Source organism: Xenopus laevis, chromosome 7L (genome assembly GCF_017654675.1).
Source record: "Xenopus laevis strain J_2021 chromosome 7L, Xenopus_laevis_v10.1, whole genome shotgun sequence".
Classification (NCBI taxonomy): domain Eukaryota; kingdom Metazoa; phylum Chordata; class Amphibia; order Anura; family Pipidae; genus Xenopus; species Xenopus laevis.
The window spans coordinates 136,377,739-136,405,730 of NC_054383.1; the positions used below are offsets into that span (position 1 = coordinate 136,377,739).

A 27,992-nucleotide genomic window follows, 5' to 3' on the forward strand; every position below is an offset into this window, starting at 1 on the left:
TAGACGTAGTCAGAGCACTTAAGTGGTACCTTGAAAGGTCAAAGCCCTTTCGTAGATCTCAATCTCTTTTCGTCATTCCGACCAAACCTCGCAAGGGTCAGCCAGCATCGAAGACAACCATCGCCAGATGGATCAGACAAACCATCAGACAAGCTTATCTGTCAAAAGGAAAGACACCGCCTGAGGGCGTCAAAGCCCATTCAACAAGAGCAATGGGAGCTTCTTCAGCGTGGTGCAATTTGGCCTCAGTGGATCAGATCTGCAAAGCAGCTACCTGGTCCTCTGTTCATACCTTTACCAAATTTTACAGACTCAACACAAGTTCTTCGGCGGAGGCCTCTCTCGGTCGCAAGGTGTTGCAGTCTGTCTTGCATTAATTATGCACAATCTGGCTCATCCCACCCTGCTGTTCTGGGACTGCTTTGTTAAGTCCCCATCGTTCCCTGTGTCCCCCTAAGACGACAGAGAAAACAGGATTTTTTGATACTCACTGTTAAATTTGTTTCTCTGTAGTCAAAAGGGAGACACGGGGCTTTCTGCCCTAGGATGAGCCGTTGACCGGATGGTCGTGTCCAGGATAATCCCTGGTTTTCATTCTGTCATAGTTATTCAGTTAATTCAGTATCCTGTTATAGTTTTTTTTGGGACAAACTAATTGTTGAGCACTGTGTGTGGGGTTAAGCCAAGTATGGCACGCCCCTTAATTAATTATTAAGTGTCCTGCCTCCTGGAGGGTGGAGCTTAACCCCATCGTTCCCTGTGTCCCCCTTTCGACTACAGAGAATGGATTTAACGGTGAGTATCCAAAAATCCTGTTTTGTGATACAACACCTCCATTCTGTTTTCTGTCTTTTAGGCCAGCAGCCTTCAGTACGAGATGCTGCTTCTCACAGACTCCATATCCAAAGAGGACAACTGCTGGGAGCTTCGCCTGCGCTGCGGTGAGTTTACCAAAAAGTGATTTATGCCACCATCAACCCTGTTTTAAAAAAGAACTATCACTATTTGCTGTAGTGAATGTTTAAGGACAATAAGGCAGATTTGCTACTCCTGTTCCCTGCATGTCCAATCAGGAGAGAGTTGTATGGGCTTGCCTCCTTAGGACATCCCAAACCCTACCTGTTATTGTTCTTAAAATGTATAAGATTCTCTGTGTTAAAGAGTAAACATTTTATATTTATATAATACACAAAAGCCATGAATATCTTGTAAATTATATCCTTATAAACGGTGAGTTCTGATGTCATTTCTGTCACATGACTCACTGAAACTTGTGTATTATAATAAATAAAGTACCCCCAGTTGCAAAATATGAGGATATTAGAAGTTACCTCGGAGTTCCATGACCTGTATAAAAACACTCGGCCTTCGGCCTCGTACTTTTATATGGTCATGGAACTCCTCGGTAACTTATAATATCCTTATATTTTACAAGAGGGGCTACTTTATTCACTATATATTCACTGCGTCTCATATGTTTTACCCGTAGCTCTGAGCCTGTTCCTGATGGCTGTTAATATAAAAACCCCAGTAGTAGTGGAGAACATCACTTTAATGTGCCTGCGGATCCTTCAGAAGCTTATTAAGCCCCCCTCTCCGACTAGCAAGAAGAACAAGGTACCCATCTCCACACGAAATATGCACACTGGTCTTACTGTTATATAATAATAAAACAGATCTGTTTAACACAAGTGTATATAAAACTGATATTGAGCTGCATAGTAATATATTGTGTTGGCTAGGAGGTACCTGTGGACACCCTTACAACAGTCAAACCCTACAGCAATGAGATTCACGCTCAGGCCCCACAGTGGCTGAAGAGAGACCCAAAGGCCTCATACGAAGCTTGGAAGAAATGCCTCTCTGCCCGTGGTAAGGTGGATTCTATTGTGAAGATGATGATTTAAGGGGATCTCTGATTTAAGGGGATATGACCACCAGCAGTCAAGGAGGCCTGTGCATAGGTTTAGTTTACATGACTGTGACACAGAAATGACTGCTCAAACATGGGGACTACAGGTTTAATGACTCTTGTCCAACTCTACAAGGAGATGGCTCTGACGTCCCAACCAGAAACTGAACTTAGTACTCAAGTGGTTTAACCATAGAGTTGTCCCACATTAAGGGCCAGATCCCTGAGGAAATGGGAGAGGCCTTTATCCAGTAATAGGAAATAATCAGAGCCTGTTTTCCTGGCAGGTGCTGATCACAGTGGTAAGTCTCCTAGTAAAACAGAGAGGAGGCAGATGTACCTGCAGGAGAAATATGTCTGGAAATGGAAACAATTCATGAGCAGAAAGGGCAAAAGGACATCTCCTCTGGATCTCAAACTGGGGCACAACAACTGGCTGAGACAGGTGAGTATATTGCAACTCTTGTCTTTCTCTGCTCTCCTCCCTTTTGGAATACACAGATAGTAACCCATTGCTTTTCCCACAGGTTTTATTTACACCTGCTACCCAAGCCGCCCGCCAGGCTGCGTGCACCATCGTGGAGGCGTTGGCTACCATTCCTAGCCGCAGGCAACAGGTCCTCGATCTTCTTACCAGGTCAGCTGGGATCAGTGAAACCCAACCATAGCCAGTGACATTGGTTTCATTTTGCTGTGCTTTGGTATCAGCTATGAAATATGCAACACAAATAGGTTCTGCATGCACAGATATTGTACGTAAAAATGAATGTATAGGTTGCACAGTCCTGGATCTGACACACAATGGAATATTCTGTCTGAATGGTTCTTACTCTTGTGTTCATGCTCTTCTCTCTGTCCCTCTTTCAGCTATTTGGATGAGCTGAGTGTCGCAGGGGAGTGTGCTGCTGAGTATCTGGCACTTTATCAGAAACTGATCAAACCAGCTCACTGGAAGGTTTATCTCACAGCTAGAGGGGTCCTGCCTTATGTAGGCAATCTCATCACCAAGGTATTTACCTATCAAGGGTGTAGGGGGACTGGGGTCTACCGCTGCTTTGCTGGTTGGCAGCAGGACAGTATCAATATACAGTAGAACCCCCATTTTACGTTTTTCAGGGGACCAGGAAAAATGAATGTAAAATCTGGGAAAATGTAAAATCATGGAAATTTGTTAAAGTGAACCTGTCACCTAAAAATATTATTCCAATCACAAAAGTGAAAGTAATTGCCTATGGCATAGAGGCGGGCAGCAATATTTGATTGACAGCTGAGATTTTGAAACGAGTTTACAACTATGAATGCTTAAATAGAATAAAGAATTTTGATTTCATGTTTAATAGGTAAAGGACTTTTATTATACAGTTTTTAATGTCTAGGTGATAGGTCCCATTTTCTTCAAGTAGGCACTTTTTCTTTAAAGGGGAAGGAAACCTAGTTGGCGCAAAAACCCTCCCCCACCTCCCGTGTGTTGCCCATCCTCCCCCTTGGCCTACCCGTCCCGTTGGGCAAATGCCCCTAACTTGTTACTTACCCTTCTGCGCAGGTCCAGTCCAAGGAGTTCACAGACGACATCTTCTTCCACGCAATCTTCTTCCTGCTTTGACCAGCGCATGCACAGTAGGAGCATTTCCCTGGTACAATCTACTGCGCATGCGCCAAAAGTACTTTGTGACTTTTGTCGCATGCGCAGTAGATCCGTAACAGCGAAATGCTACTGCTATGCATGCGCCAAAACGCTGTTCAAAGCAGGAAGAAGATCGCGTGGAAGAAGAAGGCGTCGGTGAACTCCTTGGACTAGACCTGCGCAGAAGGGTAAGTAACAAGTTAGGGGCATTTGCCCAGCGGGAAGGGTAGGCCAGGGGGGGGAGGGAGGGTGGGCAACACATGGGAGGGGGGGAGGGTTTTTGCGCCAACTAGGTTTCCTTCCCCTTTAAAGGATATACTGTAAACACACGAGTCAGGTTTACTTTGAGATACAATAGTTACTGTGTTAATAACAAGGGACAAGCATTACAGCGTTATTTATAGAAAAATTCACGATGCACCACTCCAAAATGGTGGAAATCTGGGAGCCCAAAAGTTGTCTTTGGCACAAATAAATTTAGATTTTCACCATTTTGGGGTGCTGCAGTGTGAATTTTTCTATGAATAATTGGTTCCTTTTGCGGTGGGAAAGCTGCGTGCACCCGGAGATAGAAAAAGCGCAAGTATAGTTGTAGCAACTTGTCTATAATCGAGAATTACAGTGTTAATGTTACACTATGGGGGGCGAGTTCAAGACTCCGTGTCAGTCACATACGCAACCTAAAGCAATAAGTGATTGGTGCAGGACTGTATAAGGGGCAGACTCATTGGAATTGACCATTTACCGACAGAACCATGGCAAACTATACATCTGGTTAGTATTTTAAACCGCTTTTTTTCACTAATAATATTCATAGAGAACAAACAGCAGTTGTTGGGTCCATCAGGGCAAAATTTTGATGCAAAATCTTGGAAAACATTACTTAAAATCAGGGAAATGCACCCATTAAAATGCATTATAAATTGCATTTATAAATAAATAAATAATAAAATATTTAAACTGAGTGAAAACTTAAAGGATAAGTAAACCTTAAAAATAAGTGAATATAAAATTGATGGCGGGGCTATTCTAAGCACTATTTACATTCATTATTTATTTTTAATTCCAAGATATTAAGGGATACATGTACTGTTACTATGAATGAATTTTGTTACAACAGCGCCACCTGCTGGTCATTTTCCCACCAGTCTGACCAGCAAGTAGTCAAGGAAGTTGTCAGGAGAAAGAAAGAGGCTGATGTTCTTCTGCTTAGGAATAAAATTAGAAACCTTTCTCACATCTTTCCTAAGCAGAAGAACATCAGCCTCTTTCTTTCCCCTGACAACTTCCTTGACTACTTGCTGGTCAGACTGGTGGGAAAATGACCAGCAGGTGGCGCTGTTGTAACAAAATTCATTCATAGTAACAGTACATATATCCTTTAATATCTTGGAATAAAAAATAAATAAATAATGAATGTAAATAGTGCTTAGAATAGCCCCCTCATCAATTTTACATTCACTTATTTTTAAGGTTTACTTATCCTTTAAAATCAGGGGACTTAAAATTGAGGTTTCACTGTATACTGATTGTCTGCTCACTCTGCCTTCAGTCTACACACAAGGTGCATATTCCAGTTAATCTAATATAAAAGTATATTCGTGTAGATCGATACTAGCGTGTATCTTTCACCTTCAGGAAATTGCACGTTTGCTTGCACTGGAAGAAGCGACTCTGAGTACAGATTTGCAGCAGGGCTACGCCTTGAAGAGCCTCACGGGTAACTTGGACTTTTATATACAGATTGTGTTCCTCTCTCATGTATCTTGACATATTTTATGGATCCCTTTTGTTTTTTCAGGCCTTCTGTCCTCGTTTGTGGAGGTTGAATCAATCAAACGCCACTTCAAAAGCCGCCTGGTTGGGACCGTGTTAAACGGCTACCTGTGCCTCCGGAAGCTGGTGGTGCAGAGAACTAAGCTGATCGACGAGACCCAGGATATGTTACTGGAAATGCTGGAGGATATGACGACAGGTACTTACACCTGCGATGGAATAGAAGGGTGACCATATTGTTTGGGGTGTTCCTGCTTTATATTTGGTCTAGAATTCCCTTGTGCAATCATTTGATTACACAGCAATGCAGTAAAAAGATGGATACACCCCTCCCTCCATGCATTTTCACATATTCTGCCCTTCCTTTAGGAACTGAATCGGAGACCAAGGCCTTTATGGCAGTGTGCATTGAGACAGCCAAGCGCTACAGCCTAGATGATTACCGGACCCCTGTGTTTATATTTGAAAGACTCTGCAGTATCATATACCCTGTGAGTACGAGTATGTCTAAAATGTTCTTCCTCTTCGGGAAAAAAAAGTTCCTAAAACCCTTAGTCTATTTGCATTGCTCCAAAAGATTATCCCCTCTGCTGTCTCATCCATGTATTGCTCATGCACAGTGTAGCTTTGGCCACTAGAGGGAGTTCTTGCTGCTGTTCACAGTTGTTTTTCCCTAATTCAATGCTATCTAACTACTCCAATTCAGAGAAACCTGGTTAGGGTGAGAAGGATCCATTTAGAACTTCTTGCTTTTACATATTACTTCATTGTAAGTTATACATTCTGTATAATATGTCATTGTATTAATCCTTTTATTCTGCATACTATTTATCATATTGATTTTTATGGTTTACTGTGAAAACCAAATAAAATATTTCAAACACTAGAACTTCTTGCCCTAAACAGGTTGGTACCTCTGCTTCACTGCTCTCCAAGTCCTACCTAGGGTTGCCACCTTTTCTGGAAAAAAAACCAGCCTTCCTATATTCTTGCCTTTTTCTCCTATTAATAACTTTGGCTTCAAGCATAATTTTTACCGGCCAGGCCAGCAAAATACTGGCCAGGTGGCAACCCTAGTCCTACCCCCCACCAGAAGCCATGATACAATATCTTGCACTGATGAGCTCTAACAGGCCGTTGTCTCCAATTTAGTCCAGCAGTTATTTACTTTTGTCAGATGTTTTTTGGTTGGGTTACAATAAAAAGAAGTAAATCTTTCAAAAAAAGTGAATGTAAAACTGATGAGGGGGTTATTCTAATCACTTTTGCAATGTACATTCATTATTTATTTCTTTAATGCCAAGATATTAAGGGATACATGTACTGTTACTATGAATGAATTTTGTTACAACAGCGCCACCTGCTGGTCAGTTTCCCACCAGTCTGACCAGCAAGTAGTCAAGGAAGTTGTCAGGAGAAAGAAAGAGGCTGATGTTCTTCTGCTTAGGAAAGATGTGAGAAAGGTTTCTAATTTTATTCCTAAGCAGAAGAACATCAGCCTCTTTCTTTCTCCTGACAACTTCCTTGACTACTTGCTGGTCAGACTGGTGGGAAAATGACCAGCAGGTGGCGCTGTTGTAACAAAATTCATTCATAGTAACAGTACATGTATCCCTTAATATCTTGGAATAAAAATAAAGAAATAATGAATGTACATTACAAAAGTGCTTAAAATAACCCCCTCATCAATTTTACATTCAAGAGATTTTAAAGGATAAGTAAACCTTAAAGATCAGTGGAGGAAAACGTGCTCTGTGGGCCTACAACTGCAACACCCTGCTTTTGCCTATACAGTTAGAACAGAACTTTGTACCTATACATGTCATTAAGCGAAGATTGGATTTTCTTGCCAAGAGTCTTAATTTTTGCCTGACCTCGGGAAGTAGAGCGGCCCATAATCAGGAAATACTGACAATCACTTGTCACTTGGCAAGTACTGCAGCAAGAATTGACTCAATGGGTAGGCAGTAGACAATTAAAGTCTTTTTTGTATTTTTTTTTCTATCCAAAACCCAGGGCAATGATTCTTGACCTTGTCCTTGTTATAAATATTTTTACCCGCTGTCTTTCACATACAGGAAGAGAATGAAGTGACAGAATTCTTTGTAACTCTTGAGAAAGACCCCCAACAGGAGGATTTTCTACAGGGCCGCATGCCAGGCAACCCGTACAGCAGCAATGAACCGGGTATTGGGCCTCTCATGAGGGATATTAAGAACAAAATCTGCCAGGATTGCGACCTTGTGGCCCTGCTGGAGGATGACAGTGGCATGGAGGTGGGTATAAAGCACTTCAGGCCATGTGTAGCTGTTTGGCTATACAATTGCTGTCCTATATAATATTTAGGGATGCAACTAATCCACTATTTTGGATTCGGCCGAACCCCCGAATCCATTGCAAAAGATTTTGCTGAATACTGAACCAAATCCGATTCCTAATTTGCATATGCAAATTAGGGATGGGGGAAACCATTCCTCTCCACCCCTAATTTACATATGCAAATTCGGTCCGGGCAGAAGGATTCAGCCGAATCCAAATCCTGCTGAAAAATGCTGAATCCTGCCCGAATCCTCGATTTGGTGCATCCCTAATAATATTATGTGTGTTATGGCTGCAGCTGGAGTGTCATTTAGGCAGATTTTCTTTTTTGTTGGCCTTAAACGTGTTGAACTGTATTAAGTAGAAAAACAGTTCTTTTGGGGCTTTATTCCATGCTGCATGTGTGACTCGTAACAATTTCTTTCTTCTGTTCTCTCGCAGCTACTGGTCAATAACAAGATCATTAGCCTGGACCTGCCTGTTGCTGAAGTTTACAAGAAGGTTTGGTGCCCAACCAATGAGGTGTGTTGTTGGATTTTTCCTTTGGTCTGTTTACCTGTTAAAGGATAAGTAAACCTTAAAAATAAGTGAATGTAAAATTGATGAGGGGGGCTATTATAAGCACTTTTATAATGTACATTCATTTTTTTTTTAATTCCAGATATTAAGGGATACATGTCTGTTACTATGAATGAATTTTGTTACAACAGCGCCACCTGCTGGTCATTTTCCCACCAGTCTGACCAGCAAGTAGTCAAGGAAGTTGTCAGGAGAAAGAAAGAGGCTGATGTTCTTCTGCTTAGGAAAGATGTGAGAAAGGTTTCTAATTTTATTCCTAAGCAGAAGAACATCAGCCTCTTTCTTTCTCCTGACAACTTCCTTGACTACTTGCTGGTCAGACTGGTGGGAAAATGACCAGCAGGTGGCGCTGTTAAAACAAAATTAATTCACAGTAACGGCACATGTATCCCTTAATATCTTGGAATAAAGAAAAATAATGAATAAATAAATAAATAATGGTTAGAATAGCCCCTCATCAATTTTACATTCACTTATATTTAAGGTTTGAAAAATTAATAATTAACACCTATTTAATGAAATGTATTAATGTGTGTCCTGTGCAGGGAGAGCCAATGCGAATCATCTATCGAATGCGAGGCCTGCTGGGAGATGCAACAGAGGAATTCATTGAATCTTTGGATTCGACAACAGGTACTGGTGCACCCTACAGCCCGTCAGGCCTTCTTTCTTATTCGTACATACAGTATAATCAGACCATCTACCCGTTTAATATTACTATCTGCCCGTGTCACTACAAAACCTTTTGGTGGTGTTTGTTACTTGCAGATGAAGAGGAGGATGAGGAAGAAGTATACAAGATGGCAGGAGTAATGGCACAGTGCGGAGGCCTGGAGTGCATGCTGAATCGCCTCACGGGAATCAAAGATTTCAAGCAAGGACGTCATCTTCTTACTGTAAGTCTAACTGAGATTGTACCTAGAGTATTTAATCAGCTCCATTAAATATAGATCTTTCTTACCACTGCCTTTAAGGCAGCAATTTGCATTGATGTATTTTGTGCTGCAGTCAAGTAGTTCCTCCTGTTTTGGCGAGAGTCTGGTTGATCAATGTAACCACCAACTTCTCCTCCACCAGGTCCTCCTGAAACTGTTCAGTTACTGCGTGAAGGTGAAAGTCAACAGACAGCAGCTAGTGAAGCTGGAGATGAACACCCTGAATGTTATGCTGGGCACCCTGAACTTGGTAAGAAAAGCCATAGGCCAAGGTTAATATGCTGTGGCACCTTCTAGCTCCAACTAACCCCTTGGGCCCACTCCCCTAGGCCTTGGTTGCTGAGCAGGAGAGCAAGGACAGCGGAGGAGCAGTTGTAGCCGAGCAGGTGCTGAGTATCATGGAGATTATCTTGGATGAGTCCAATGCAGAGCCACTGAGTGAGGACAAGGTTAGTGTGATGGTTATCTGGCCTATAGAGTGTGCTCAAACACACGAACACCAGTCCAATTAAAAGATTGATAAGATTTTTATGGTATAGATTTATTTCTAAACTACACTGTTTACACTACGAATAATTCACTCTACCATATAAAATGTAATTCCTGAACCATCAAGTGTATTATTTTAGTTGTAATATTGTTGTGTAGGTGCATCTCAGGTCATTTTGCCTGGTCATATGCTTTCAGAAAGAGCCAGCACTTTAGGATGGAACTGCTTTCTGGCAGGCTGTTGTTTCTCCTATTCAATGTAACTGAATGGGGTCGCAGCAGGACATGGATTTTACTATTGAGTGCTGTTCTTCTATGTACCAAGGGGCTGTTATCTGGTTACTTTCCCATTGTTCTGTTGTTTGGCTGCTGAGGGGAAGGGAGGGGGTGATATCACTCCAACTTGCAGTACAGCAGTAAAGTGTGACTTAAGTTTATGAGAGCACAAGTCACATGACTGGCAGGGCCGTATTTACTCACCTGGCATCCCAAGGCCATCAGGTCTTTGCACCTGCCGGTTTGGCGCACTGCCCCACTGCGAACGTTCGAGTGAAATGCAGATTCACTGAGGAGCTGCCCTGAGGCTGCCAGGTCCTAGCGCCTGCCCGGTTAGACGCACCACCCTCCTGCGAGCGTGTGAGCCACGTGCCGGTTCACTGAAGAGCTGCGGCTCCCCTTTGCCACTTTGTATGTGGCTGGGTGGCATGCCGCCCATAAAATTTTGCTGCCTCGCCACAAATACGGGCCTGATGACTGGGGGCACCTGGGAAACTGACAATATGTCTAGCCCCATGTCAGATTTCAAAATTAAATATTAAAAAAATCAGTTTGCTCTTTTGAAAAACAGGATGCATTTTGAATAAAAACATGTTTCCCATGACAATATCCCTTTAAACTAGGGATGCACCGAATCCACTATTTTGGATTCGGCCGAATTCTTTGCGAAAGATTCGGCCGAATACCGAACCAAATCCTAATTTGCATATGCAAATTAGGGGTGGGAAGGAGAAAACATTTTTTATTTCCTTGTTTTGTGACAAAAAGTCACGCAATTTCCATCCACGCCCCTAATTTGCATATGCAAATTAGGATGCGGTTCGGCCAGGCAGAAGGATTTAGCCGAATCTGAATCCTGCTGAAAAAGGCAGAATCCTGGCCAATTCCCGAACCGAATCCTGGATTCGGTGCATCGCTACTTTAAACTTTGTCTAAAGCTGGTCATAGACACAAACATCCGATTGTTACGAATCCTCGATTTGTATGATTTTCGGACCGCGTGTGGAGTGTCCCGACATTTGATCAGACAGGTTAAAAGATTTCTGTCGGCTGCTGATAATATCTCTGCGTGTATTGCCGATCATACGATTTTCAGTGGGAGACTGTCACCAGCTTTTGTCGGACATAACTATCGTACGATTGCTGCAGGGGCAGAACATCGGCTCATCTGTTCTTTTACTACTTTATTTAACTGAAGGTTAGTGGCAGGTCGGGAGATTGGAAAGTCAGATCATTCGTCCAATATTGTAGGTAAATCGTCTATGGCTGCCTTTATGCAGCCTTTGGTGGCACTTCATACATAATCTCATTCAAACCTTGGGGCTACACAGCATTGCCTGGTCACCTGCTCAGACTGTAGTTACTTCTATTAAAAGGGCTACAGGAACGTGTTCTGCTGTAGGGAAACTACAAAGCTCTTAATTCATCAAGACCCCCTCAGACATTAACAGAAGACTTTATAAAGTGTCCCATGTCCTCAGTCGGTTCCATGTCATACTTTCCCCAGGGCAACCTCCTGCTGTCCGGAGACAAGGATCAACTTGTAATGTTGCTGGACCAGATCAACAGCACCTTCGTGCGCTCCAATCCCAGTGTCCTGCAGGGTCTGCTGCGCATCATCCCCTACTTGTCCTTTGGAGAGATGGAGAAGATGCAGATTCTGGTGGATCGCTTTAAACCATATTGCACTTTTGAGAAGTACGTCCTGGTACTATCTTCTATTTAGTAGAATTAATGGCGTCTGTTCAATGGCGGGGACTTGTGTGTGTGTGCTCTCTAGGGGGTGATTGTAAGTAAGTACTGGGTTTTGACCTTGTCCTAGGAGATATGCATGAACTAATTGTCTTCCCCCGGCAGGTACGACGATGAGCACAGTGCTGACGACAAAGTCTTCCTGGACTGTTTCTGCAAGATCGCTGCCGGCATCAAAAATAACAGCAATGGGCACCAGCTGAAGGACCTGATCCTCCAGAAAGGCATTACCCAGAATGCCTTGGACTATATGAAGAAGCATATCCCTAGTGCCAAAAAGTAAATAGAAATGGCCGTTATCCCAACTGTCATATCCCAACTGTCATATCCCAACTGTCATATCCCAACTGTCATATCCCAACTGGCATCATAGGGTTTCTTCCTTTCCCACCATCACCCCCATATTTGTTAAGCATCCTACTGGGCCTGCAAATATTATCCCTCTTTCTATCCACATACATGAAACAGTCATTGCTGCAGTCACAGACAAAGCTCCCATTTTTGCCCATGGCTGACATTTTTAGGCCCCCTGCTTTGTTAGTACTGGGCATCACCTAAGGGTGCTAACAACCAATCATTTCCCGGGTGTTGCTTTTATCAATGGTAAGTCTCTATATAGATGTATATGTAAGTGGAAAGTTTGGTTTACTGCAGAGACAAATTAGAGAACGTGCCACAGGGGATGGAAGGATTTATGTTGGCACAGAGCATGGGCAAACTATTTGTGTGTGGTTCTGTTATTCCTCTAAATTGAATCTTTGTTTGCAGCCTGGATGCTGATATATGGAAGAAGTTCCTGTCCCGGCCTGCTCTTCCCTTTATTTTGCGCTTGCTGCGAGGATTGGCCACACAACACCCTCCCACCCAGGTATGTTTTTATTGGCTCGTGATGTTGCCTTGGCACGCCATGCGTTTACTGTGCCAGCTGCAGTTCTTTATTTGATTTACCAAATTAATCTGTTGCCACAACGTACAATCCTTTATTAATGTGGCCAAGAAATCAGTTAGTGGCGAACACAATCATCATTTTGTTCTCTGCCCTCATTTCTTCTTGTGCTTTTCCATAAGATAGAAACTGTGCGCAATTAATCCATGCCACCTGGGTTAGGAATGAAATTAGAAACCTTTCTCATATCTTTCCTAAGCAGAAGAACATCAGCCTCTTTCTTTCTCCTGACAACTTCCTTGACTACTTGCTGGTCAGACTGGTGGGAAACTGACCAGCAGGTGGCGCTGTTGTAACACAATTCATTCATAGTAACAGTACATGTATCCTTTAATATCTTGGAATTAAAAAAATAAATAAATAATGAATGTACATTGCAAAAGTGCTCAGCATAGCCCCTCATCAATTTTACATTAATTTTACTAAACTTTTACTTATCCTTTAAAGGAACAGTTCAGTATAAAAATAAAAACTAGGTAAATAGACTGTGCAAAATAAAAAATGTATCTAATATAGTTAGTTAGTTAGTTAGGCAAAAATGTAATGTATAAAGACTGGAGTGACTGGATGTGTAACATCATCTGTCTACACAAATGAGGAACTAATGAGTGAAGGTTTCCTTCTTAATAGTCCCAATTCTAGTAATACAACTAATGATGCATGGTTCACACATGAAGAAATTCAAAAGAGACTAGAACATGTTAAGATTAACAAAGGTCCGGGGCCAGATGGTATTCATCCCAGGGTACTTAGCGAGCTTAGCTCTGTGATTGCCAAACCTCTTTACTTAATTTTTCAGGATTCATTGAGATCTGGCATAGTGCCGAGAGACTGGCGAATTGCTAATGTGGTGCCTCTATTCAAAAAAGGATCCCGTTCTCAGCCTCAAAACTATAGGCCAGTTAGTCTGACGTCAGTGGTAGGAAAGCTTTTCGAAGGGTTAATAAAGGATAAGATAATGGACTTCATAGCAAATCATTATACTATGAGTCTGTGCCAGCATGGTTTTATGTGTAATAGATCTTGCCAGACTAACTTAATTTCTTTTTATGAGAATGTAAGTAGAGACCTCGATTCTGGGATGGCAGTGGATGTGATTTACTTAGACTTTGCTAAAGCATTTGATACAGTGCCACACAAAAGGTTACTGGTTAAATGAAGGAATGTTGGCCTGGAACATAGTATTTATACCTGGATAGAGAACTGGCTAAAAGATAGACTACAAAGAGTGGTGGTAAATGGAACATTTTCTAATTGGACCAGTGTTGTTAGTGGAGTACCGCAGGGCTCTGTACTAGGTCCCTTGCTTTTCAACTTGTTTATTAATGACCTGGAGGTGGCCATTGAAAGTACTGTTTCTATTTGTGCAGATGAGACTAAATTGTGCAGAACTATAGGTTCCATGCAGGATGCTGCCACTTTGCACAGTGATTTGTCTAAACTGGAAAACTGGGCAGCAAACTGGAAAATGAGGTTCAATGTTGATAAATGCAGGTTATGCACTTTGGCAAAAATAATATAAATGCAAGTGATACACTAAATGGCAATGTGTTGGGAGTTTCCTTAAATGAGAAGGATCTTGGGGTCTTTGTAGATAACAAGTTGTCTAATTCTGGGCAGTGTCATTCTGTGGCTACTAAAGCAAATAAAGTTCTTGTATAAAAAAGGGCATTAACTCAAGGGATGAAACATAATTGTGTCTCTTTATAGGTCCCTGGTGAGGCCTCATCTGGAGTATGGGGGCAGTTTTGGACTCCAGTCCTTAAGAGGGATATAAATGAGCTGGAGAGAGTGCAGAGACTAAGTGCAACTAAACTGGTTAGAGGGAGGGAAGAGTTAAATTATGAGGGGAGACTGACAAGGTTGGGGTTGTTTTCTCTGGAAAAAAGGCGCTTGTGAGGGGACATGATTAGACTTTACAAGTACATTAGAGGACATTATAGACAAATAGCAGGGGACCTTTTACCCATAAAGAGAATCACGTACCAGAGGCCTCCCCTTCAGACTAGAGGAAAAGAAGTTTCATTTAAAGGAACAGAGTAGGGGGTTCATCACAGTGAGGACAGTGAGGTTGGGGAATGCACTGCCGGGTGATGATTCAGTTAATGACTATAAGAGGGACTTGGATGATTTCTTGGACAGACAGAATATCAAAGGCTATTGTGATACTAAACTCTATAGTTAGTATAGATATGGGGATATATCATTTATGTGACAGTAGGGAGGGGTGTGTGTATGGGGCTGGGTTTTCATTTGGAGGGGTTGAACTTGATGGACTTTGTCTTTTTTCAACCCAATTTAACTATGTAACTATGTAACTATAATAGCCAGAACACTACTTCCTGCTTTTCAGCTCTCTTGGTTTCCACTGATTGGTTACCAGGCAGTAACCAATCAGAGACTTGAGGGGAGGCCACATGGGACATAACTGTTGCTTTTGAATCTGAGCTGAATGCTGAGGATCAATTAGAAACTCACTGAACAGTTATGTCCCATGTGGCCCCCCCTTATAGTCACTGACTAACTCAGAGTCACTCCAGCCTTTATACATTTCATATTTAGCTGACTAACTGTATTAGATACATTTTTTTTATTTTGTTTTATTTTATCTATTTACCAAGTTTTTATTTTTACACTTTAATTCCTTTAAATAAAAAGAGAACAATCATAATTTTGGGGGTGTTATGTGTTTAGGGGGATTGTCTGCTAGTGCAAGTATAGAATCCCTAACCCCAATTTATTCCTCCTGCTGTTCTCTGCTCCTGGCACCTGTTCTCCCCTCCCTTACAGCCCAGACTCCTGGCACTGGGTGGGGAATCTGATAAATCTTGATCTTTTTCTTGTTTCATATTTTTTTCAGGCCCTAATCGGTACAGAATCCATCTCTAATTTGCATAAACTGGAGCAGGTCTCTAGTGATGAAGGCATTGGTACCCTGGCTGAGAATCTCCTGGAGGCTCTCCGGGAACACCCAGATGTCAATAAAAAGATCGATGCTGCGCGGAAAGAGACTCGTTCAGAGAAGAAGCGCATGGCAATGGCAATGAGGCAGAAAGCACTGGGCACTTTGGGAATGACTGTGAGTACCTACCTGCCGATCACTCCATAAAACCCACACTAAGATTCCCTTTTCAGGGCAGGGCATGGTCCTCTATGCAAAGCCTTTCATTTAGTAATTGCTAGCAAATTCTACTATTAGCCTCTGTCTATAGAAAATAGCATTTGTGCTTAGTGCAGACTATGAGCAAATTTCGAGGCTGTTCCAGCTGAATTGTGCTTAGTACAGGGGATACCTATGCTGCCATAGTTTTATGGGATCTCTCTGTACAGACTATGAGCAAACTTAGGGGGCTGTTCCTGCTGAATTGTGCTTAGTACAGGGAATACCTATGCTGCCATAGTTTTATGGGATCTCTCTGTACAGACTATGAGCAAACTTAGGGGCTGTTCCTGCTGAATTGTGCTTAGTACAGGGAATACCTATGCTGCCATAGTTTTATGGGATCTCTCTGTACAGACTATGAGCAAACTTAGGGGGCTGTTCCTGCTGAATTGTGCTTAGTACAGGGGAATACCTATGCTGCCATAGTTTTATGGGATCTCTCTGTACAGACTATGAACAAACTTAGGGGGCTGTTCCTGCTGAATTGTGCTTAGTACAGGGAATACCTATGCTGCCATAGTTTTATGGGATCTCTCTGTACAGACTATGAGCAAACTTAGGGGACTGTTCCTGCTGAATTGTGCTTAGTACAGGGAATACCTATGCTGCCATAGTTTTATGGGATCTCTCTGTACAGACTATGAGCAAACTTAGGGGGCTGTTCCTGCTGAATTGTGCTTAGTACAGGGGAATACCTATGCTGCCATAGTTTTATGGGATTTCTCTGTACAGACTATGAACAAACTTAGGGGGCTGTTCCTGCTGAATTGTGCTTAGTACAGGGAATACCTATGCTGCCATAGTTTTATGGGATCTCTCTGTACAGACTATGAGCAAACTTAGGGGCTGTTCCTGCTGAATTGTGCTTAGTACAGGGAATACCTATGCTGTCATAGTTTTATGGGATCTCTCTGTACAGACTATGAACAAACTTAGGGACTGTTCCTGCTGAATTGTGCTTAGTACAGGGAATACCTATGCTGTCATAGTTTTATGGGATCTCTCTGTACAGACTATGAGCAAATTTAGGGGACTGTTCATGCTGAATTGTGCTTAGTACAGGGGATACCTAAGTTGCTATGTCTCTATACAGAGAGAGGACATAACTGACTTATCAGATCTCTATTACCTACAAGGCTAACGAGCAGCAACTTGCTCCACTCATATCCATAAATTGGGCCTGTAACACATATTTAGCTGCCCTGTGCTAGCAAATCATACTGTGTGTAACAATACAATACCTGTTCTCTTCCATAGACAAACGAGAAGGGTCAGGTGGTGACTAAGACCACTCTCCTGAAGCAGATGGAGGAACTCATTGAGGAACCTGGTCTGACCTGCTGCATCTGCAGAGAGGGATACAAATTCCAGGTAGAGTTGTCAGTGATGCATTGGGCTTGGCTCCTTTATACAGACTTCAGTGCAGCCCTTCTCCTGGAAGCAGACATGCCTTAAATACATAGTAAACTACGTCTAAAATAGCCCTGCAGAATTATGGTTTATATAGAAGCATATTACCCATAGAGTATTCTCTCTTGACTCATCATATGGAGTGCAGTGCATTTTCCCAGGAGGACACAGGGAATGAATGGGGTTAAAGGGGAGCTTTTGTGAAAATGCAAATTTAATATAAGCTTCATTATATTTAAATAGGAAACTTTCTAGATACAACCAATTAAATATTCTGCATTGTTTCTGAAATAAACAAGTTTATCTTCACTATCCCTCTCTCAGCATCTGTTTCTCTTCATTCTGTCTTCATTCAGCTGTTGGGTGTCAGAAACAATGTAGAATTTTTAATTGATTGTATTCAGCATGAGGAAGATTATATTAAATTTGCATTTTCGCAAAAGCTCCCCTTTAACCCCATTCATTCCCATATTAATTTTTGCTATAGTTCTCCTTTAAGTTCTGCTTTAAGCTCACCCCTTCCAGGAGGCTGGACACTTAATAATAATTAGGGGGTCTTGTCGATCTGGCTTAATCCCCCCCACTCTGTACTCGGCCAATCCATTTTTGAATGTCCTGCTCCCAGGAGCATAGACTGACATTGCAAGGAGAGATTCTCTGGGGTGATACCATAAAAAGGGATCCCTGTATCCATTGTGGTTAACCCCCTATTTTAGGTAACCCACCAGGGAGTCAGCTCCCTGGCCGAGGAAGGTCATAAGGACCACCCAGACAATTCCTGCAACCCCTGTTGGGGCAAAGAGGGTCTGGCCGGTGTGGATTTGGGGTTCTCTCTTGATTCATCATATTGGGTGCAGTGCATGTTTCTGGCCATTAGAGGGAGCCTCTGTTTCATTAGACTGTAATTGTCCTACCGAAATCATTGCAAACAAGAAGGATATCCCCAACAGGTCCATTGAAGTGACACCCTTCAGAATAAACAGTAGGTGGGGCTCAGAATTAATGACCAAACTGTATAAGTATTCAGTGCTTGGGTGGAACGTATGACACAGCCTTAGAAACCTTTGCCAATCGTCGCCCAACGTTATTCCCTCTTTTATACATTCCTTCATAGAACCATAAACTCTCTCTATAATGAGTCAACCTCATTTGTATTCAATTCTAAAACCAAAAAGAAAATTAATGTAAACAAACGCCTATTGCTATTAGCAATTTAAAGGGGTTGTTCACCTTTAAATTAACTGTTCGTATGACGTAGAGAGGGATATTCTGAGACAATTTGTAATTGGGTTTTCATTGTTTATTATTTGTGGTTTTTGAGTTATTTAGCTTTTTATTCAGCAGTTTGCAATTTCAGCCATCTGGTTGCTAGGGCCCAAATTACATTAGCAACCATGCACTGATTTGTATAAGAGACTGCAATATGAATAGAAGAGGCCTGAATAGAAAGATGAGGAATAATACAATAATAATACATTTGTAGCCTTACAGAATATTTGTTTTACATGGGGTCAGTGACTCCCATTGGAAAGCCTGAAAGAGTCAGAAGAAAAAGGCAAATAATTTAAAACAAAAAAAAAAAAATAATGAAGACCAATTGAAAAGTTCAGACTTGGCCATTCTGTAACATACTAAAGATAAACTGAAAGGAGAACCATCCCTTTAATTCTGAGTCAGAGTGTCAACAACCTTTGGGTTAATTGATTAATAGTGAGGCTCTCCCACTGTAACTGGGAGCTGTTGAACTGAAAGTCTGCTAATTGATAATAGTAATTGAGCAATTATGAGCGCATAGTTGTTCTTAAAGGATAAGTAAACCTTAAAAATAAGTGAATGTAAAATTGATGAGGGGGCTATTCTAAGCACTTTTGCAATTCATTATTTATTTATTTTTAATTCCAAGATATTAAGGGATACATGTACTGTTACTATGAATGAATTGTGTTACAACAGCGCCACCTGCTGGTCAGTTTCCCACCAGTCTGACCAGCAAGTAGTCAAGGAAGTTGTCAGGAGAAAGAAAGAGGCTGATGTTCTTCTGCTTAGGAAAGATGTGAGAGAGGTTTCTAATTTTATTCCTAAAGGGATACTGTCATGGGAAAAAAAAAAATTTTCAAAATGAATCAGTTAATAGAGCTACTCCAGCAGAATTCTGCACTGAAATCCATTTCTCAAAAGAGCAAACAGATTTTTTATATTCAATTTTAAAATTTGACATGGGGCTAGACATTTTGTCAATTTCCCAGCTGCCCCTGGTCATGGGACTTGTGCCTGCGCTTTAGGAGAGAAATGCTTTCTGGCAGGCTGCTGATTTTCCTTCTCAATGTAACTGAATGTGTCTCAGTGGGACATGGGTTTTTGCTATTGAGTGTTGTTCTTAGATCTACCAGGCAGCTGTTATCTGGTTACCTTCCCATTGTTCTGTTGTTTGGCTGCTGGGGGGAAAAAGTGAGGGGGTTGATATCAGTCCAACTTGCAGTACAGCAGTAAAGAGTGATTGAAGTTTATCAGAGCTCAAGTCACATGACTGGGGGCAGCTGGGAAATTGACAATATGTCTAGCCCCATGTCAGATTTCAAAATTGAATATAAAAAAATCTGTTTGCTCTTTTGAGAAATGGATTTCAGTGCAGAATTCTGCTGGAGCAGCAATATTAACTGATTCATTTTGAAAAAAATAAATTTCCCATGACAGTATCCCTTAAGCAGAAGAACATCAGCCTCTTTCTTTCTCCTGACAACTTCCTTGACTACTTGCTGGTCAGACTGGTGGGAAACTGACCAGCAGGTGGCGCTGTTGTAACAAAATTCATTCATAGTAACAGTACATGTATCCCTTAATATCTTGGAATTAAAAATAAATAAATAATGAATGTACATTGCAAAAGTCCTTAGAATAGCCCCCCCCCCATCCATTTTACATTCACTTATTTGTAAAGTTTACTTATCCTTTAAACAGGTGGTTTAACTTTAAGTTGACTTTTAGTATGTTATAAAATTGCCGATTCTAAACAACTTTTTCAATCAGTCTTTATTTTTATTTTTTTTATATAGTTTCAAAATTGTTTGCCTTCTTCTTCTGACTCTTTCAAATGGGGGTCACTGACCCCCATCTAAATAACAAATGCTCTGTAAGGCAAGAGATTTCCCATCTATACAGAGTGTAGATGTAATAAGCAAACTGTGCAGGGGGGGGTCTCACGCCACACTTTCTATGTTGCAGCCCACTAAAGTGCTTGGCATTTACACCTTTACCAAGCGCATGAACCTGGAGGAGTCGGAGAACAAGCCCCGCAAGCAGCAGGGATACAGCACCGTGTCTCACTTCAACATTGTGCACTACGACTGTCACTTAGCAGCTGTCAGGTACAGTAATGTAGTCACATTTGTCTTGGCCCTACCTCCCTGAAGCATATTTATATTTACTCTTTCTATTTACCAATACTACATGTTGCATTGCAGGTTGGCCCGTGGACGGGAAGAATGGGACAGCGCGGCCCTGCAGAACGCCAACACTAAATGCAACGGCTTGCTGCCAGTTTGGGGCCCCCACGTACCTGAGTCTGCATTTGCCACCTGCTTAGCCCGGTAACATATCATTGCCCCATTACTGTATCCTGCCTCCTGTAACCCCAATCTTATTTCTAAAGACTTTGTTGTAGAACCTACAGAGGGATTCTGGGGCTTATTTACCAACACTGGGCAGATTTGCCCTGGGCAGTAACCCGTAGCAACCAATCAGTGCTTGGTTTTTCAGGCAGCTGCAGGTAGAACATGAATGCAACAAGCTACCATGGGTAACTGCCCATGGGCAAATTTGCCCAATGTTGATAAATGCCCCCACTGTGATTGGGTGAAAGCATTTGTAGCAGGTCAGAAAACTGGTATCTGTAAAGCACTGGGCTTTTCAGTACTACAACTCCCAGCAACCCATTAGAGCCCGTGGCTGTCCTGTTGAAAAGGGACAATTTGAGAGCCACAGGCTGAAGCTCTTTGATAATAGACATAGCAGAGAATCTGAACCTTTCAGAGAGATTTTGATATAACAGTCAGGTGGGTTTATTAATGGCTGATGAGATTCAGCAAAAAGGTGATTATAAGGCCTGAAAGTACAGGAACACGCTGTAAAATGAATAAAGGCACAGTGTTCCTGTGGGCCCCAAGCTGATGTACGAGGCAACTGTAAGGACTGAAAGTACAGGAATGTGCTGCAGAATAAACAAAGGGCATATACAATGATCGTTTGGTTTAAATAAAGGGGAACTATCGTGAAAATGAAAATTGAATATAACCTTCCTCATACTGAAATAAGAAACTTTCTAAATACAATCAATTAAAATTCTGTACCATTTCTGAAATCAAGTTTATCTCCACTATCCCTCTCTCGGCATCTGTTTATCCTCATTTCCTCTTTATTAAGGAGTTCGGTGTCAGATGAATGATCCAATATATCTTATAGGGGGCTCCTTTTGCCTAGAAGACGTATTAGAGGTCACTCTATTAAAATCACCAGACCTCATGTCTCTCTACATGCAGGATTTGTGCAAAAGGCAGATATTGTGTTAGATTTTTTTTCTACTGGAATCAGTTATTTGAGTGAGCTCTAATACATCTGCTAGGAAAGGAAGCCCCCCTATAAGATATATTGGATCTAACTTTCAATAATTATCTGACACCCAACTGCTGCATGAAGAGAGAATGAAGAGAAACAGATGATGAGAGAGGAATAGTGAAGATAAACTTGATTATTTCAGAAATGATGTAGAATTTTTAATTGATTGTATTTAGAAAGTTTCTTATTTCAGTATGAGGAAGCTTATATTTAATTTTTAGGATAGTTCCCCTTTATTTAAAGGTAAACTGAAAATGAAAATGTAATATACGCTTCCTCATACTGAAATAAGAAGTTTTCTAAATACAATCAATTAAATATTCTACATCATTTCTGAAATAATCAAGTTTATCTTCACTATCCCTCTCTCAGCATCTGTTTCTCTTCATTCTGTCTTCAGCGGCAGTTGGGTGTCAGATAATAATTGACAGTTAGATCCAATATATTTTATACGGGAGCTCCTTTCACTCAAATAACTGATTCCACTACAAACAAAATCTAACAAAATAGCTGACTTTTGCACAAATCCTGCATGTAGAGAGACATGATGTCTGGTGAGTTTAATAGAGTGACCTCTAATACGTCTTCTTGGCAAAAGGAGCCCCCCTATAAGATATATTGGATCTATCTGTCAGTGAATATCTGACACCCAACTGCCGCATGAAGACAGAATGAAGAGAAACAGATGCTTAGAGAGGGATAGTGAATATAAACTTGATTATTTCAGAAATAGTACAGAAATCTTAATTGATTCAGTATAATGAGCTGCAGATATTGAATATATTTGTTTGCTTTCCCCTTAGGCACAACACTTACCTACAGGAGTGCACAGTTCAGCGAGAACCCACCTACCAGCTCAACATACACGATCTCAAGCTCTTGTTCCTCCGATTCGCCATGGAGCAATCCTTCAGCGCCGACACAGGAGGAGGAGGCAGGGAGAGCAACATACATCTCATCCCATACATCATTCACACCGTGCTTTATGTCCTCAACACGTAAGTCTTCCATGTCCCCACCTCAGTGGGAGCAATAGAATAGAGAAATTAATTCTGGTAAGAAAGTTGGAGCTGTTTTGTTAGTTAAAGGGGTTGTTCACCTTTAAATTAACTGTTAGTATGATGTAGAGAGTAGTATTCTGAGAAAATTTGCAATTTGTTTTCATTTTTTATTATTTGTGGTGTTTGAGCTTTTTATTCAGCAGCTCTCCAGTTTGCAGTTTCAGCCATCGGGTTGCTAGGTTCCAAATGACCCTAGCAACCATGCATTGATTTAAATGAGAGACTGGAATATGAATAGGAGAGGCCTGAATAGAAAGATAACTGTTCAGTGAGTTTGCAATTGATCCTCAGCATCCAGCTCAGATTCAAAAGCAACAGTTATGTCCCATGTGCCCCCCTCAAGTCTCTGATTGGTTACTGCCTGGTAACCAATCAGTGGAAAGCAAGAGAGCTGAAAAGCAGGAAGTAGTGTTCTGGCTATTATGTTACACATCCACTCACTCCAGCCTTTATACATTACATTTTTGCCTCACTATATTAGATACATTTTTTATTTTGCACTGCCTATTTATTTACCCAGTTTTTATTTTTATACTGAACAATTCCTTTAATTGACCGGCTACAAAAGATAATTCTATGCACAAACATCGCTTTGTTTCTCCAGAACCCGGGCCATATCCAGAGAAGAGAAAAACGTACAGACCTTTTTAGAGCAGCCCAAAGAGAAATGGGTGGAAAGTGCCTTCGACGTTGACGGACCCCATTATTACACAGCGCTAGCACTTCACCTTCTGCCCACTGAGAGGTGGAAAACCATCCGAATTGACGTGTTACGCCGGCTACTTGTCATCAGTCACGCACGAGCTGTGTCACCCAGCGGAGCAAACAGGTAACATTGTCATGTGATCCCTGGACAGGAAATCCTATGATCTCCCCCATCTAGTGGTGACAGGTACTGTATCTCCTTCCCACTACCTATGTCATCAGATTCTTCAAGTAAACTTTAAAAATAAGTGAATGTAAAATTGATATGGGGGTCTATTCTTAGCACTTTTGCAATGTACATTCATTATTTATTTATTTTTAATTCCAAGATATTAAGGGATACATGTACTGTTACTATGAATGAATTTTGTTACAACAGCGCCACCTGCTGGTCAGTTTCCCACCAGTCTGACCAGCAAGTAGTCAAGGAAGTTGTCAGGAGAAAGAAAGAGGCTGCTCTGATGTTAATGATAAAATTAGAAACCTTTCTCACATCTTTCCTAAGCAGAAGAACATCAGCCTCTTTCTTTCTCCTGACAACTTCCTTGACTACTTGCTGGTCAGACTGGTGGGAAAATGACCAGCAGGTGGCGCTGTTGTAACAAAATTCATTCATAGTAACAGCACATGTATCCCTTAATATCTTGGAATTAAAAATCAATGTACATTCCAAAAGTGCTTAGAATAGCCCCTCATAAATTTAGCATTCACTTATTTTTAAGATTTACTTATTCTTTAATTAGAAGCCTGCCAGATTGGTGCAATGTATCCATCCTTGCTTGTGGGTGATCTGATAACCCTCAGGACTGATTAACACTTTGCACATGAGAAATCATAGGGGGAACTATCTCAGATATAAACATGCAATCTTTGTGTTGCATGTTTTATGCTGGAGGTACCCCCGTGCATGTGAGCTGATTTGGGTGCAGTATTTTAGGGAAGATGCTCGTGTCTGTGAGGAAGTGAGTGTGTGTGGCCACTCAGGAGCCCAGTGAGTGACATTCCTGTGCTGGGTAGGTCCTGTCCTGATACAGTGATTTCACTAGAGGCGTGTCCTGTCACAGACTAAACAGGCTTGGCTCACTGCTGTGATTTCATTCCAAGGCAATGTGCAAAGCTCCCTGAGATTTGTATCAATCCTTTAATTACAGGAATGGAGAGTCTGACTCCTGCCTGTCAGTGCAAGATGGATGGGGAGGCTTGTAGCATGCACCTCTCCAGGCTGGACAGCCTCCACACCTTTAAATTAGAGGTTCAGTTAATAATTAGTAAATATAAGCTGCTCTAATTCCCCATCGTGGAACACTTAGTTACATAGCGTTCATCCTCAGGACTGAATCCCTCTCCATAATAGATGCCTGAAAGCTGTAGGAGCCCCAGCAAATAGTCCTTCATATAAAGTACAAGACCCCCATCCTAAATACATGGACCTAGAGTGGCCAGGGATATTTGGGACATGGTTTACATGTGTATTAATACGGTGCAATTAATTAGCAATGAAATTAACTGCCCCAGTAACTGGTTCTTTGCAGGAACAGATCCATGCGGCTTTATCAATCAAACATTAACCCTTTCCTCTTCTCCTTCTCAGGCTGACAGATAAGACCATAAAGGACTACTCAGTGTATCGTTCCAGTCTGCTCTTTTGGGCCCTGGTTGACCTCATTTACAATATGTTTAAGGTAAATGCCCCACTGTCTCAATAATGGTCAGTCTGTTGCCCATGGCTCTTGTTGTTTTCCTGTGTAACACACAAACCTCACAGCCTGTTTGACCAGGTTTATAAATCAGTGGGGGTCATTTATCAACACTGGGCAAATTTGCCCATGGGCGGTAACCCATGGCAACCAATCAAATTGCTGCATTCATTTTTCTACTTGCAGCTGGCTTTAAAAAGCTATTCACTGATTGATTGCTATGGGTAACTGCCCATGGGCAAATTTGCCCAGTTTTGATAAATGAGCCCCAGTGACTCTTAGCTGTCCTCCCATGTTCTTCCCATGGCACAGCAATGATTGCCGTACACTGTGATCCAGGCGCAACCATGTGATACGCCCACTGCTCCCACCTGTGTTACCTCTGAACAAGCTTAATAAGCAATGGTGCCCAAAACTGAAATCTGCTTCCCCCCCATGGGCACGAGTCACCAGCCATGCATGGGACTGGCATTACGATGGGCATCATATGTTGTCATCTTATTGATAAGATCAATGATTTTAACCCTTTGGTCTCTTCCTGTCTGTTGCAGAAGGTACCAACGAGTAACACAGAGGGGGGCTGGTCTTACTCCCTGGCCGATTACATCCGACTCAACGACATGCCCATCTATGAGGCTGCAGACAAAGCCTTAAAAACCTTCCAGGACGAGTTCATGCCGGTCGAATCCTTTTCCGAGTTCATAGATGTGGCCGGTTCGTATCTTTATTCTTTTTCTATTGGCATATGATTTAAAGCTGCAGTACACCTTTTCTAAGTAGTGAATTGAAATTACTGCACATTAAAAAAAAAGCTTCCCTTGGCAACAGTTTGGGAGTTGCAATATGGGAGCCCTTCCCTGCCCGCTATGGTGATGTAACAGACTGACGGTAAGGGAGGCTTTAGCTGTTACACATTACAGCACCAATATGGCAACGATAATCCACTAACTACTACTTGACATAAACAAAAATAAAACATTACAGCTAAAATTATGAAACGGTAGAATAAAGAGGAGTAATAATAGTTTCCTTTTTAATTGCCCCATATAGTAACAAAATTAGTTAATGGATGTCTTCTGAGTTAATTATATGCCCAAGCGAATTCCTTTGTGCTGCCCAATCATTTGGCGCTGACATAACCTGGTTTAGATATAGTCTGTAGACTAGTGGCTCATCCTTCCTCTATATTCAAACTGGAGAGCTGAGCTTTTGCCCCACAGATGGACAACCTCAATACTATTTATTTGGGAGTTGCAGTTCAAGGTTGTAGGTTTCCCATCTCAGTTGTACCTTGACCATTATCCATTCCTCTTTGTAGGGCTCTTATCTGAAATTGAAGACCCCGACGGCTTCCTTCGTGATCTTCTCAACTCGGTCCCCTGAGCTCCTGCTGAATTTGCTTTTAATCCTCTGCCTGTTCCGTGTTGCTTCCCTGCGAGTGCTGCAGTAACGTGTTCCCTCTCTATGACTTCTGCTGTGTGTGTGTGTGTGAGAGGCAATGGGCCTAGACCCCTCTAGCAGCAGAACCCTAGCACCTTGTTCTTTAGTACCTTGTCATTCTCTGACCTAGAGATGTCGCTGTCCTAGGGTCTTGGCTTTTTTGTGTGTGTGAATTTCAGTGAGCAACACTCTGGTTCTATGAAAGAGCATCAGCAGTGCGAAGTGGTTCTGTGAGTGGGAACTGGACCGGCCATAGAATTTCCACCATCCCAACTGCATGAATTATCCAGCCCATAGTGAGGTTCCATGACTGCATGCCCCTTACCTTCTAAACTGCCTCCATCATAACAATATCCTGCTACTTACCCTTTACTTCTACATTGAACTCCTTGCATGTGTCCCCCAGCCTAGCAGGGGCCCGGTAACCTCATCTGATCTGACAGTTATGGGCGGCAGTCATCAATTTTCTATGGACGGGTCCATCTACACATCTTCTCCACACGTGTATGGGCCAAGCACACGTCAACATTGTGAGTGAAGACTGAGCCATGAAAATTTATTAGGGTATAAGCCTTTGTGTGATATTCTGTTGGCCCGAATAATGTGTAATGTGGAATCCAATAAAGCTTTCATTTCACAGTTTGAACCCCTTATGTGAAGCAATGTTATATATCGGCACCGGTTATAGGTGGCCATTTGTATTTTATATAAAACTAGGCATTAAGCCCGTTAAATTAACGAGCGCTAGAACATATGTAGTCAAACATTCGCCAGAGACGGTAAAGAGGCAAGACGCTCTGCGAGGAGCTGGTAGAAGTCTCTCTCAACCCCGACCCCCCATTTACCTTTACTGACTGCGCCGCGGACTCCCCGGGTCACACATCCCACAGCTCGAGCTGCTCCTCTGTCACATGGTGCCGAAAAATCGCTAGCGCAGGCTTCGCGAGCGTTCGCCGCACTTCGCCAGGCGAATTTTCACCTGCGCTACGCAAATTCACTAAAGTGCGAATTTACGCTCTGGTTGGCGTCTATCTACTTCGCTAGCGTAAATTCGCCTGAGATGCTAGCGTAAATTCGCCAGAGACGGTCCGTGGGGCACATGCGCAGTAGCGCAATTCCACGGACACAGGGACTGGACGCAGAGACACTTGAACTTTATTATATAGGATAGGGAACCTCACAGAGTCTAGGCACAGCCTGTGTGTAACCCTATCTCCAGAATTAACCCAAGGCTCCATACCCAGCCACTCACGTTGGCAGAACACGAGCAAAGTAAGTGTAAATAAGTTTGGGGAAA

General features: G+C 42.0%; 1 protein-coding gene across 17 annotated transcripts in view; it reads left to right on the forward strand.

Moving 5' to 3' along the window:
* The window catches only part of LOC108695960 (E3 ubiquitin-protein ligase UBR4), a 112,615-nt gene extending 85,274 nt beyond the window's left edge, over positions 1 to 27,341 (forward strand). For all 17 annotated transcript variants that reach the window (XM_041569848.1, XM_041569853.1, XM_041569855.1 and 14 more), the window contains 27 exons: positions 857 to 941; positions 1,490 to 1,617; positions 1,743 to 1,872; positions 2,200 to 2,357; positions 2,440 to 2,549; positions 2,780 to 2,921; positions 5,175 to 5,256; positions 5,338 to 5,511; positions 5,682 to 5,803; positions 7,391 to 7,588; positions 8,073 to 8,153; positions 8,756 to 8,843; positions 8,979 to 9,106; positions 9,288 to 9,395; positions 9,475 to 9,594; positions 11,418 to 11,608; positions 11,768 to 11,941; positions 12,431 to 12,530; positions 15,469 to 15,687; positions 17,029 to 17,142; positions 20,404 to 20,546; positions 20,643 to 20,768; positions 22,596 to 22,790; positions 23,458 to 23,682; positions 25,150 to 25,240; positions 25,807 to 25,969; positions 26,574 to 27,341. In XM_041569848.1, the coding sequence (XP_041425782.1) occupies positions 857 to 941; positions 1,490 to 1,617; positions 1,743 to 1,872; positions 2,200 to 2,357; positions 2,440 to 2,549; positions 2,780 to 2,921; positions 5,175 to 5,256; positions 5,338 to 5,511; positions 5,682 to 5,803; positions 7,391 to 7,588; positions 8,073 to 8,153; positions 8,756 to 8,843; positions 8,979 to 9,106; positions 9,288 to 9,395; positions 9,475 to 9,594; positions 11,418 to 11,608; positions 11,768 to 11,941; positions 12,431 to 12,530; positions 15,469 to 15,687; positions 17,029 to 17,142; positions 20,404 to 20,546; positions 20,643 to 20,768; positions 22,596 to 22,790; positions 23,458 to 23,682; positions 25,150 to 25,240; positions 25,807 to 25,969; positions 26,574 to 26,638 (3,660 nt within the window). In that variant the 3' untranslated portion in view covers positions 26,639 to 27,341. The remainder of the gene's footprint in view (positions 1 to 856; positions 942 to 1,489; positions 1,618 to 1,742; positions 1,873 to 2,199; positions 2,358 to 2,439; positions 2,550 to 2,779; positions 2,922 to 5,174; positions 5,257 to 5,337; positions 5,512 to 5,681; positions 5,804 to 7,390; positions 7,589 to 8,072; positions 8,154 to 8,755; positions 8,844 to 8,978; positions 9,107 to 9,287; positions 9,396 to 9,474; positions 9,595 to 11,417; positions 11,609 to 11,767; positions 11,942 to 12,430; positions 12,531 to 15,468; positions 15,688 to 17,028; positions 17,143 to 20,403; positions 20,547 to 20,642; positions 20,769 to 22,595; positions 22,791 to 23,457; positions 23,683 to 25,149; positions 25,241 to 25,806; positions 25,970 to 26,573) is intronic.
* Positions 27,342 to 27,992: the final 651 nt, after the last annotated feature.